The sequence below is a fragment of the Emydura macquarii genome, unplaced genomic scaffold (genome assembly GCF_026122565.2).
Source record: "Emydura macquarii macquarii isolate MOO-44397 ecotype Brisbane River unplaced genomic scaffold, CSIRO-AGI_Emac_v2 contig_2924, whole genome shotgun sequence".
Lineage (NCBI taxonomy): Eukaryota > Metazoa > Chordata > Testudines > Chelidae > Emydura > Emydura macquarii.
In genome coordinates, this window is record NW_027133061.1 from 14,559 (window position 1) to 26,898 (window position 12,340).

The following is a 12,340-nucleotide window of genomic DNA, read 5'->3' on the forward strand; positions in this document are numbered from 1 at the left end:
TATGGTTTTTTTTCCCCTAAATCGCCTGCCTAAACCCATTGTCTGTCATCCTTTCAACGGCGTCTCCAGATTAGAGGCTGCGTCAGCATCGTGTGTCTGTACGAGTCAGCACTGACCGGTCCTTTACCTGCCTTTCCCAGGAGGACAGGTTGCTCCCCCCATCGCCCACAGCTAACAGAACCCCCTTCCGTTCCCCATTGAGGCTAGAAGTTCTATATCTTTTCATCGACCATGACCACATTGTGCCCTTCAACAGCCCCTTTCTCATTAGATGATCTTAAAGCTTCTCTGCAACGTGCCAGGGAATTACACCTCACAGTGGACATGAACCTATGTTACAGATAGGGAAACTGAGGCACGGACAGGGGACGGGGAGGGGGTATTGAGCTGACTCAGGAGATGATGCAGGCAAAGAACTCAGGAGTCCATAAGAAGTCCATAAGAAGTGGAAGCTTGGTCAGATGACCAGGGAGGATTATATAAACACTGCTAGAACGTGCAGGAATGAAATCAGGAAGGCCAAAGCACAATTGGAGTTGCAGCTAGCAAGGGACGTGAAGGGGAACAAGAAGGGTTTCTACAGGCATGTTGCCAACAAGAGGAAGATTAGAGAAAGTGTGGGCCCCTTAGAGAAAGAGGGAGGCGACCTAGTGACGGAGGACGTGGAGAAAGCTGAGGTACTCAATGCCTTTTTTGCCTCTGTCTTCACAGACAAGATCAGCTCTCAGACTGCTGCACTGGGCGGCACAGAATGGGAAGGAGGTGAACATCCCGCAGTGCTGAAGGAACGGGTCCAAGACTATTTAGAAGGATTGGACATTCACAAGTCCATGGGGCCGGATGCAATGCACCCGAGGGTGCTGAGAGAGTTGGCTGAGGTGATTTCAGAGCCATTGGCTATTATCTTTGAAAGCTCGTGGCAACAGGGGGAGGTCCCTGACGACTGGAAAAAAACAAATATAGTGCCCATCTTCAAAAAAGGGAGGAAAGAGGATCCAGGGAACTACAGACCGGTCAGCCTCACCTCAATCCCTGGAAAAATCATGGAGCAGGTCCTTAAGGAATCCATTTTAAGGCACTTGGAGGAGAGGAAGGTGATCAGGAACAGTCAACATGGATTCACTAAGGGAAAGTCATGCCTGACCAACCTGATTGCTTTCTATGATGAGGTGACTGGCTCTGTGGATGTAGGGAAGGCGGTGGACGTGATATACCTTGACTTTAGCAAAGCTTTTGATACTGTCTCACACAGTATTCTTATCAGCAAGTTAAAGAAGTATGGGTTGGATGAATGGACTATAAAATGGACAGAGAACTGGCTAGAGCATAGGGCTCAACGAGTAGTGATCAATGGCTCCATGTCTAGCTGGCAACCGGTCACAAGTGGAGTTCCCCAGGGGTCGGTCCTGGGGCCGGTTTTGTTCAACATCTTTATTAATGATCTGGAGGATGGGGTAGATTGCACCCTCAGCAAGTTTGCGGACGACACTAAGCTGGGGGGAGTGGTAGATACCCTGCAAGGTAGGGATAGGATACAGAGTGACCTAAACAAACTGGAGGATTGGGCCAAAAGAAATCTAATGAGGTTCAACAAGGACAAGTGCAGAGTCCTCCACTTAGGAAGGAAGAATCCCATGCACAGCTATAGACTGGGGACCGACGAGCTGGGCAGCAGCTCTGCAGAAAAGGACCTGGGGGTAACGGTGGATAAAAAGCTGGATATGAGTCAGCAGTGTGCCCTGGTTGTCAAGAAGGCTAATGGCATATTGGGCTGCATTAGTAGGGGCATTGCCAGCAGGTCACGGGAAGTGATTATTCCCCTCTATTCGGCATTGGTGAGGCCACATTTAGAATATTGTGTCCAGTTTTGGGCCCCTCACTACAAAAAGGATGTGGACAAGTTGGAGAGAGTGCAGCGGAGGGCAACCAAAATGATTAGGAGGCTGGAGCACAGGACTTATGAGGAGAGGCTGAGGGAACTGGGCTTGTTTAGTCTGCAAAAGAGAAGAGTGAGGGGGGATTTGATAGCAGCCTTTAACTACCTGAAAGGGGGTTCCAGGGAGGATGGGGCTAGGCTGTTCTCGGTGGTGGCAGATGACCGAACAAGGAGCAACGGTCTCAAGTTGCAGGGCGGGAGGTCTAAGTTGGACATTAGGAAAAAGTTTTTTACTAGGAGGGTGGTGAAGCACTGGAATGGGTTACCTAGGGAGGTGGTGGAATCTCCATCCTTAGAGGTTTTTAAGGTGAGGCTTGACAAAGCCCTGGTTGGGATGATATAGCTGAGGTTAATCCTGCTTTGAGCAGGGGGTTGGACTAGATGACCTCCTGAGGTCCCTTCCAACTCTAATATTCTATGATTCTATAATTCTATGATATACCAACCTGGGATGAAAAACCAAAGCTGGCAACCAGAAAGAGTTTGGTTTTCAGAGTCTCTATTTGATAAAAACGTTGGTTTTCCCTTAAAAAAAAAACAAAAAACTTGAGTTTTTGGTAAACAAATTCAAATTTTTGGATTGAAAAAAAAAAACCCAGGAAATGTAAACAAAAATTGAAAGTGTCTGGTTTTTTTTAACCAAAAAAAGTTATTTCAGCAACAAAAATTAAATTTGGGACCAGCTCTAGTGCTGAATGCGGTCAGGTCTCAACAGCCTTTGGTGCTCAGGGGAGGAAACGCAGTCCAATGGTTAGAGCAGTAACTTGGGGAGCTGGGGGTGGGGGTTGCGACTGATGTGCATTGCTAGCCGTCGCTTTGCCGGGGCAATGGAAGCGTGTGTAAATGAAAGCAGCCCTGAAGCTTCTCTAATTTACACCAGGGGCCAGAATACAGGGAGTGCAAAGGCAATTTAAATCCAGTTTAACCCTGGAACAGAGCGACTGAGAATCGGCCCATTGACTTGAATGGAGTTCCTCTGGAATTACACCCATGTCCCGTTCATCTCCAGTCTACACCGAGTTACTAGTCCAGAATAACTATTGTGCTTTAGATTCACACCCAACCTCAATCTGGATTAATTTTCCAGAGTGGTCAAATTAATCATGGCTTTCAAGACCCAGCCCGGGCAGGCAGTGAGCCGCTGTCATTGGCTGGATGCTCAGCAGTCTGTGGGGACAGAGCTGTGCATGTCTTTCATGAGCAGCCCTGAAGCAAAGCCAGGGACTGGAAGGGCCGCGCAGAGTGAAGGATGGGCATTGACTATCATACAGCAGATGAACTGTCACATCTATTCTGTCCATCCCAGACCGCGTCACCTCAGCCTTGTCACCAGCAACCCAGACCTATGAAAAAGGAAGTCAGAAGACTTCTCTTCTGTTTTTGGTCAGGACTGTGAGAAGAGAAACTGCTCTGTCTTCCTCTTGCAGCCGGGGCAGTGTCTAGATTCATCAGCGTGAGATCCTTCCTCATTTGCCGCCTGACTGGTGCAGAATGGACACCCCGCATTGCGCCCTCTGTCTCTGCCTGCTCTTCCACGCTGTGGGTAAGTGCCCGTCCAGTGCGCGTCTGATCTGAAAGCTCAGCTTTAGTGCATGTTACGGGGTATAACGATAAACAGGGGCATGTACAAACGGAGCCCAGTTTTCAAACATTTTGGCCTTTAGAGGACATCTGAATCTCACCTCTTCAGTACTGCCAACGCCGAGTGTTCAAAAATCATGTGAATATGCAGAAATGATAGATCTGGGGTTCTTTTTGTTTGCCGTCTGCCCTTTGAGCCACTATTGTACACGGGGGTCACTTTCTCCACAGCCACAAGTGCTAGACACTTACTTTTTCTTTAGGAAGGAAGGCTGAAATCATCTCAGAGCCATTTGACTCCAGGAGCTGGGGCTTTAAGGACAACAATAATTATCATGAGAGTTGGCCACACATCTCTGGATGTTCACAGGTTCACTTTGACACCCACAGAGCTAACCTCTCACCTATATGTCCAAATAAAGGCTAGGGATATCCTAGTAAATTGTCCACATTGAAACTCTATCCTGCACAGAACGAGAGGTTTTCTGGTGGTCCAACTGCACACGGGTTTGAATCCTTGTGGCAAGATTAATCTGTTCGGTTGAGTCTTTTCAGGAAGACTACATGCTCTAATTATTATTAATGGCCATTGTTAGTTATTCATCATAAAACTGGGTTATTCGTTATTTTTGCATTTCCGGACTGTGAGGTCACCTTTTCATTCCTAATCGCTCCCTCGCCGAGCTGGAGAGGGGCAGAACTGTGAACTGTGAATTGCAAATGCACAGAATGAAGAACTGCTCAAAGCCTAGGGGCTGGGCTGGTCCATTCTAAGGAAAGGATTCGGTTGCAAAATTCAGATATTGAACTCACCCCAGATTAAAGGAATGTTCTGATCTGGGGGACGATCCTAGCGGCACGGGCAAACTAGCTATAATAATGAGGACGAGAGAATTGCTCATTTAGATGGAAAGAATATAGTGTAAATCGATCCCTGAAAAGGAATATATCCAGGGATGAGTGGAGAGGTGTTGCCCATAACAAGGTCTAATCAATGATTTTCTCCCAGATGATTTTATTATTTGCAAGAGTGCCTACAGACCCGAACATAGCTGTGCCAGGTGCTGTACGAATATGTGTCCAACACAGTCTCCAGCCCCAAGAGTTTATGGTCTAAATAAGGATTTCATTTCATTTCATTTCCCATCTCGAAATGCCAGGGATCGATAAAGAGATCGAGGGGTGCAGTGGTAGTTCTGGGTGGCGTGACTCCAACTCAGCCAGTGAGCGGAGATTCGTGGGGGCGGCTGAGTGAGAGTCTAAAGCAGAAGCGGACGGAGCAACTGTTGACGACGGGTTAAGAGTGCTGCCAGTTGTGTGTTACCCCCTCTAGCTCCCACCAGCACGTATCATGCAGTCACCCACAGGCAGCGCGATGCTGTCTGCTGACCTGAATACGCCCCCGGAACAGGGTGACTTGCCCGTGGGCTGGAGAGCGCTGGGCTAGGCCACGGGTGATTACTGGACAGGTAAACACCTGGATTAATTCAGGTGATCCCAGGGCAAAGGACAGTCGGAAGGGAAGTAATTGAAACTCCAAGAAGCAGGAGAAAGCTCTCCAGCAATGAGGCCTAGGAGAGATAAAATACTTGTAAACGCTGTTTTGTAATGGGGGAACCTGGTCCTGGTGTTGAACCCGATGAGGAAATGTAAGATGCAGAACATATGGGATGGACCTTATCAGGTGGTAGAGCTGGTATCTGAGGACATCTACTCCGTTAAGAAACCCCAGGACAGCGCTGTTCCCCAGTTGGCCCTGGTAAATAGTCTTTTCACAGCAAGGAGGCCATGGTGAACGTGATCTGCTGTGCAGAAGGGGAAGCTGAGGCATCTGGCCTCATTGTCCTGTTGACAGAATGCCCCGAGTGACTCAACCCTGGAGGACATTGACATCTGCAGCGATTTGACCCCGAGCGAAAGGGAGGAAGTGGTGGTGGTGCCGCAGGAACACGAAGAAGTGTTTTCCAATAAGCCAGGGAAAACACCCGTGCTGAGCGATAAGATGGTCACAAATGGGCCACAACCCCCTCCCAGCAGACCCGACCAGGCCAGGTATAGGGCTGAATTAAGGCCGAGGTGAAAAAAATGCTAGATCAAAGAATTCGACAGCTCCTTGGCATCGCCCGTGGTCCTGGTCCCAAAAGGGACAGCGCGGTAAGGTTTTGCGTTGATTACAGGAATCTCAAAGCTGTTACAGTGCCTGAGGCATAGCCCACGCCGAGGATTGACGACATGCTGGATACTTCCCCTTAGCACCTTTGATTTGACTCAGGGATATTGGCAAATCCCCCTGGATGCAGATTCCCAAAAGAAAACCGCTTGCGTTACCGAGATGGGACTTTACGTGGCCCTTCGGTTTAATCAATGCCGGCGCAAGCTTTCCGAGGTCAGTTAATCGGGGGCTGAACGCTTTGCAGAGCTCTGTGCATGGCGTTGCGGTATCCAGCGGTGCCTGGGCTGCCCACAAGGAATACTTGAGCACCGTGCACTCAAAGCTCAGGGAGGCAGGCCTGGCAATAAAAGCCTCTCAGGGTAAGGTTGGGGTGGCCAAATCTCCCCTGACCCTTTGACGGTAGAAGCTGTAGTGGAATGGCTGCACCCCAGCTAAGAAGCAGGTTCAGTCTTTCATAGGTCCGGCAGATTATCCCAGACGGTTTGAGTGGGTCCAGTGACGTCGTGTCCCCAGTCACACATCTGTGTAAAAAGAACAAGCCAAACAGAGTTGACTGGACCGAGATCTGCCAGGGGGCATCTGATAAAGCGAAGCAAACCTTATCGGAGGGGCCTGCCCTAGCTAAGCCCTGACTTCGACAGGATGTTTGAACTGTGCCCAGACGCCCCCGACGCTGGATTAGGCGCTGCGCTGGTGCGACAGGGGAGACTGGCAAAAGACGTCCTATTGCTTTTCTAAGCAAGGAGCTGACTCCCACTGAGCAGAACTATTCGGTCGCGGAAAAGGGATCTGATGCCCTCGTACGGGCAGTTAAGCAACTGAGGTCCTGTCTGTTCAACAGGAAATTCAGGATCCCGACTGATTGTTCCCACTGACCTGGCTAAGTGCGACCCAGGGCTCCAAGTGCAAACTCCTGCGCTGCAGCATCAGGCTTCAGGAATTGGATATGGAAATTGTTCGTGTTAAGGGGAAAGAGAATGTTGTGGCTGCTGCCCCACCCAGGAAGGAGAACCCCAACGTTCTGCCTCCGGATTAGCCCGTGGCTAAGTCTCCTGCCGTTCTGTAGGAGGGGAGCTGTGACAGGCCGCACCCATGGACCCCCCTCTGGTGTGATCCGTGTACCAGCCATGTGCACCCTTCTCCTGACACACTGAACGGTATCGTGATGGTGGCATGTCTCCTGCGATGTCGTACAGATATGAAACTCTGCGGTGTCGTATCCCCACATGTGCGTCTCGCACGGTTTGAATAGATGCAGATGAACACAGAGCTGTGTTTCCAGGCCCCGCAGAGGCAGGCAGACAGGGACAATGGACTGGACTAAGCACCTGCGAGCACTTTGGCTCAAGCGGGACAAATCAGGCCCAGGGCCGGGCAGGGCCGATCACCTGACCCCAGGGGGCGTTGGGGAAGCTTGTTGTCTCTCCTGGAATCCATCTTCTAAGCAGCACCAAAGTGTGAGAATCTACCCACGGGGAGGGAGGGGTCTGGTTGCAAGAGGCATCACAACCAGCCTGTGTGGTAAACTGAATACAGAGTGAAATTAATCTCAGGTTAAGAGGCGAGTTATCTTTTAATTAGTCGTGATTAACTCCTTGATTTATTAATAATTTGACTTAGATTCACTTAAAATCTTGCTGTAGTCAATACACTTCTTTGTTTGTTTTATCTAAACCAGCGCCTGTGGATGGAGTGTGTGCAGAGACCTCCCCTAGCGTGACAGAGCTGGTGCATAGCACTTTCTTTGATAAATTGACAGACAAGTGTAAAGGAGCTGGCAGGGTGCAGTGTGCAGCACTGAACCCTGCCAGACGGCAGTTCCCACGGTTGCATCTGGGACTGGGGGTGTTTTCGGGGGGTCTATCTCATGAGTGGCTGGCCAGAAATGCTCCTTCACTAGGTGGGGGACCGATTACACGCAGGAGACTGGGCGTGGGCCGACCCAGGAGTGGGTGGTTCACACAGCAAAGTGGGATAAGTCGGGGCCCAGGAGTGAAGAATTGGGGTGACACAGCTACACACCAGTCCCAATTGCAGGAGGGGGGGAATGTCACAGCTAGCACGATCGCTCTGGAGAAGGATGACCTCTATACAGAGACAATGTGAGCAGGGCGAGCTACCTTCACGCTCTCCCCCAGCAGGTTGTGACTTGAGCCTCTTCTTCATCCCTCTGCTAAGCGAATCTGCCAAAGGAAGCTGCTGATACACTTTGAAATGCAGATAACTGCCTATTGGGGTGAGACCCAGAAATTGGTTCCATCCAACCCACCACTCTCCTTAGCCCTGGTATCTCTTCCTCCTGCACTTTGCTTCTAGTCCCGAACTGTTGCTGTATGCAGTTAAACTCCTACCACGTTCCTCCCCAGAGGTGGCTGCATTTCAATGACAGCTGATGTCAAGTGCTTGGATTGGATTGTTGGATTGGATTGGTCAAGTGCTTGGATTGGAAATTACTGAATAATGTGAGATGTTGTTCTAACAAATCCTTAAAGCCCTCAACTCTCCAGGGAAGTTATTGTGAGTACAGTCTGCTTCCTAAAATAATCTCTCCTTCCCTTCTTCCACCCCCCCTCCACTTGTTGTCTCTGCAGCAACGGACCCAGCCCCTGTAGATCTCACAGCATCTGTGGGAGAGACCATCGTTTTCCCCATTGAGATTCCAGAAAAAACCAACTTTGATGTTATCTCCTGGATTTCTGAGTCAAGGCAGAGAACTGTGGCCATGATACTACCAGGACAACCGCTCAATGTGCTGCTCTCGGAGTTGTCGGGAAGACTGACCACCCCTGACCAGGGCTATTCTTTGCAATTCAGCAACCTAACTATGAGCGATGGGGGGTTGTATATCGCAAGAATGACAACAGCGTCTGACATCACCCAATTAAAGCAATACTGGCTGCACGTCTATGGTAAGTGTGTGGCAGAAATGTTAGTCTGAAGTAAGGCAAAGGTGCGCGCTGCATATTTAAGCTGCGGAACTCCCTGCCTCAGGATGACATGGAAGCCAGGCACGTGGAGAAAGAGGAGCAGCTGCTCGGAGGGTGGTAGAGCACATCCACAGTTCTACCCGCCAAGATAGCAAAAAAATAAGTATGAGTGAGAGAAAGCTCCCTGCTCCGGGGCGTAATACAACTTCTGCTGCCCAGGGATGTGAAGGCCCTTTGGTTTCCCCTAACAGCCAGTTACTTCATAACGGTGCATAGGGGGGTTTCTTGCACCTTCCTCAGAAGCAGCCGGGGCTGGCACCTGTTGGAGATAGGGAGTGGGCAAAATGGAGCCAGAGTAGCCCCGCAGGGATCCAGAGAAGCCTAGACTCATCCAGACCAGCTCAGTCCCCCCACAGACTCCCCCCAAAGCCCGTCGCACTGGAGTCAGGTTCTCAGGGACACCCCCTGGCCTCAGTTACTCCATGGGCCGGCTCTGCAGAAAGGACAACGCAGCCCTAGACTGAATAATTGCCTATGCAGGGGTTTGCACTGAGCTGGGGGAGCAACGAGCCGAGTCCTTTGGCCTCCTCTCCCCTCCTCTCCCCTACGTGGAACCGAAGAGGTTTTTGCAGGAGCTGGGAGGGGGTGATGGCCGCAAGTGATCCCCACTTCCACGCAGGATGTGGGGGACCTGCATCAGGAAGGTCCCCCCAGGACTGGATTGAGGGGATAGTCTCAGTGGCTAGACCGCAGCCAGCTGCTGACATTTGTTCTGTCCCCCCCCGAATCCTGACATTGGCACGCCCAATTCTATACAGACCGAGGGGGCCGTTTCTGGGGTGTCAGCATCGATTCACCCACCATGTTGTATTTTGACACGCTCCCCTAACCGCCTGTGGGGCTGGCGCTTCCCTCTCCCTGCAGATATCGTGGTGAGTGCAAAGCGCTGGGTAAACGGGAGCTGCAGACTCCAGCTGAACTGCACGGTGGGGGCCGGAAGGACAGATCGTGTGACCTTCTCCTGGACCCACGCCGGGAAGGCAGGAGCCTCTCCTGTTCAGGGATCCACCCTCCAACTCTTCCTGGAGCCAGCAGATGAAAATCTGTCCTACACCTGCACAGCAGAGACCTCCCACAACCACAGCTCCAAATCAACTATCGTCCTCCACTATGAATTCTGCAGCGAAAGAGCAGAGGCAGCAAGTAATTATTTCCTGGGGGGGAGGAGGCAATGGGGCACAACTCCTGGGTTCTCTTCCTGGCTCCCTTTGCGACCGTGGGCAAGCCACTTCCCACACACCCCGTACCTTAGTTTCCCCTTCTGTGAAATGGGGCTGGGGCTCCTGGCTGGACACCAAGTTATGGGGCTTGAATCACTGGTGTTTGTAAAGCGATGGGAAATCCCTGCCATAGGGATGCAAAGCGTGGTTTCTATGGGACTGGAATTCTTCACAGGCAGAGAGATTTCAGAACAGGAACGTTTCCGTTCCAAAAGCATTACGCACCGAGCTCCTCGCACAGTCCTGAACCCCTCCCCTGCTATCCAGCCAGGCCCGGGTCCCACCTGCCCCACTGCAGCAGAGCCATATCTAGCCTCCTCACCCATCTCCTGGCAATGGCCTTCAGTAGAGATTGGAAAGCTAGGTTTGTTCCCAGTTCTGCTACAGCTGTTTCTGTGTCTCTGAGCCTCTTTCCCCATCTGGAAAACAGGGGTGCCAGCACCTCTCCGCGGAGCTGGAAGGACAGCTGCATGAGTGAGCTGCCAGGCAAGGCAGGATGGTCTAATGCAGAGGGGTCCCGACGTGGACCGAGACGCGTTCCGTGCCTGTGTCTTTGTGATGTCAGGCCTCATGACGCAATGGTCCCTGCTGGGCCTACGTTGCACGAAGCAGCTACGGAGACAGAGCTACCCGGGGCATGAACAGGGGTTTCATTTTTGAAGTGAGCTCTGTGTTGTCCCCCCTCTGAACTAAGCAAGTCCCCGTGTGTGTTTGTTGTAGGTCACGCCGCACCAGGCGCCTGCCCAGCCTGGATCATGAAGGCGGCCATCGCCTTGGCGGTGATCGCAAGCCTACTGCCTATGAGGGCGCCTCTCCGCTGCAATACCAGGGATTGAGCCACCGATGGGAAGAAGGGCCAGATTTGGGTTCTTCTTCGACATAATCCCTCAGACGCCCCCCGGGCACTTCCCTGCAGCTGCGAGAGGAAATGCAGCCGGCAGCTCGGTCTGCGGGGCTACTATTTCTTATGAGAGCATCGCATTTCCATTCACCTCCCGCCAGGCTCACGCCCAGTCGTCGATTGCAGCAGGGTGACGCTGACTTTAATGGTTTGGCCCCTTTCCCTACAGCAGAGAATTTGCCCTTTTTAATCCATTGCCAGGCATCGGGTGTGCTAGCCCCGTCCCCTGCGTGGATCGCCACAGCTCCATCACTCACCCAGCCTGGCTTCCGGCTAGCAGCGGCTGCTTCATTTGCTCCTCACTCGGGTCAGATTTCCCCCCCTTCCAGCCCGGTTTGCTTGCCATGGTAACTTGGCCCTCCAGCCAGCTCATTACAGGAGACACCCACCCCAGTCAGGGTACCCCAGTCCAAAACAAACCCCAGAGTCTCGGCCCGCCGGTAGGTCTGCCTCCCTGCTCACACCTTCCCCTGGGCTGCACGGAGTCTCTCCTCCCTCCGTACGGAGCAGCAACTCCCAGGGTTTCCCACCCCGGCTCTTTCCGTGCAGCTCCCTCCAGGCTTCTGTCCCCTCTCCACCCCAGACAGGCTCCGGCAGCCCCAGGACCGGCCCATCATGCAACCTTGCTCATTTCCTCCTCCTGGGGAGGTGAAGCAAGTGGGCAGCAGGATTCAGAGCCAAGGCTCGCAGCGGGCGCTCGGCAACCGGGTGTCAGAGCCCGGCTCGTGGTCAAGCAGCAAGTCAAGGGTCAGAGCCAGGAATCCGGATCCACATGGGAGCTCTAGGAATCAGTCAGGGCCAAACTCAGTGCCAAAGACCCAGACCCAGACCCACTCCACTTCTCCCCCATCTATGCCCCATGGGCTTATATAGGGTCAAGGAGCCAATGAGGGCTCTCTAAGGCAGCTGTCAATCAGCTCACTCAAGGCGGAACTTCCTGCAGAGGGCAACATCTGCAGATTGACGGGGGAGGGGGTCCCAGGGAGCAGCCAGGTGGCAGTGTGGAGCTGTTGGTTTTCTGGTCGTGCTACAGGCTTGAGTTCGAGTCCCGCTGATCCCATGGGAGCATAGGTGGGGCTAGACCAATCTCCCCTTAAAGGGTTAGTCATCCTATAAGGGGCACCCCTCCCCCTTACCCTGTCCAGGACATCTAGTTCCCTCCTCTCCCGTGACTGTGGGTGGGTCATCACCCGAGCCCTGCCTTTCTCCGTCCCGTCTCCGGTGCACACTAGCTCCGCTTGTTCAGCGCTTCGAACGCATGACCTGAATTGCATTAAAGTTAGAAATGTGGCTCTCAGGGGGTTCTCCGGAGGCGACGCTGCTTACAGAGGTGAGTCGTGTGAATCGACAGCAGTCGATCTGGATCCAGCAGGGACCCTCAGATCACCAGTGTGACCTCCTGTGTAAGACAGGCCATGGGATTCCACCCAGGGCCCCCTGCATAAAGGCCTGTCCCTTGTGCTGGAGAAGCGTATCAGCAACGAATGACAGGACTGGCTTGGCAAGGAAACAGCTTTTACTGGACCAACTTCAGGTGGGCTG

The 12,340-nt window shown here is 52.3% G+C and overlaps 1 protein-coding gene across 1 annotated transcript; it reads left to right on the top strand.

Annotated features, from left to right (window-relative positions):
* The first annotated feature begins 3,337 nt into the window (after nt 1–3,337).
* On the top strand, nt 3,338–12,095 carry LOC137167380 (SLAM family member 5-like). The gene is made up of 4 exons (XM_067569497.1): nt 3,338–3,479; nt 8,282–8,599; nt 9,542–9,820; nt 10,618–12,095. Exons 1-4 carry the CDS (start codon nt 3,428–3,430, stop codon nt 10,731–10,733), a joined length of 765 nt encoding a protein of 254 aa, XP_067425598.1. The 5' UTR covers nt 3,338–3,427; the 3' UTR covers nt 10,734–12,095.
* Nucleotides 12,096–12,340: the final 245 nt, after the last annotated feature.

Excerpts from the sequence above, each read along its gene's own strand:
- LOC137167380 (XM_067569497.1), top strand. The coding sequence starts at position 3,428 with ATGGACACCCCGCATTGCGCCCTCTGTCTCTGCCTGCTCTTCCACGCT. Across the intron at positions 3,480-8,281 it reads CCTGCTCTTCCACGCTGTGG|CAACGGACCCAGCCCCTGTA; the intron begins GTAAGTGCCCGT and ends TTGTCTCTGCAG. Across the intron at positions 9,821-10,617 it reads CGAAAGAGCAGAGGCAGCAA|GTCACGCCGCACCAGGCGCC; the intron begins GTAATTATTTCC and ends TGTTTGTTGTAG.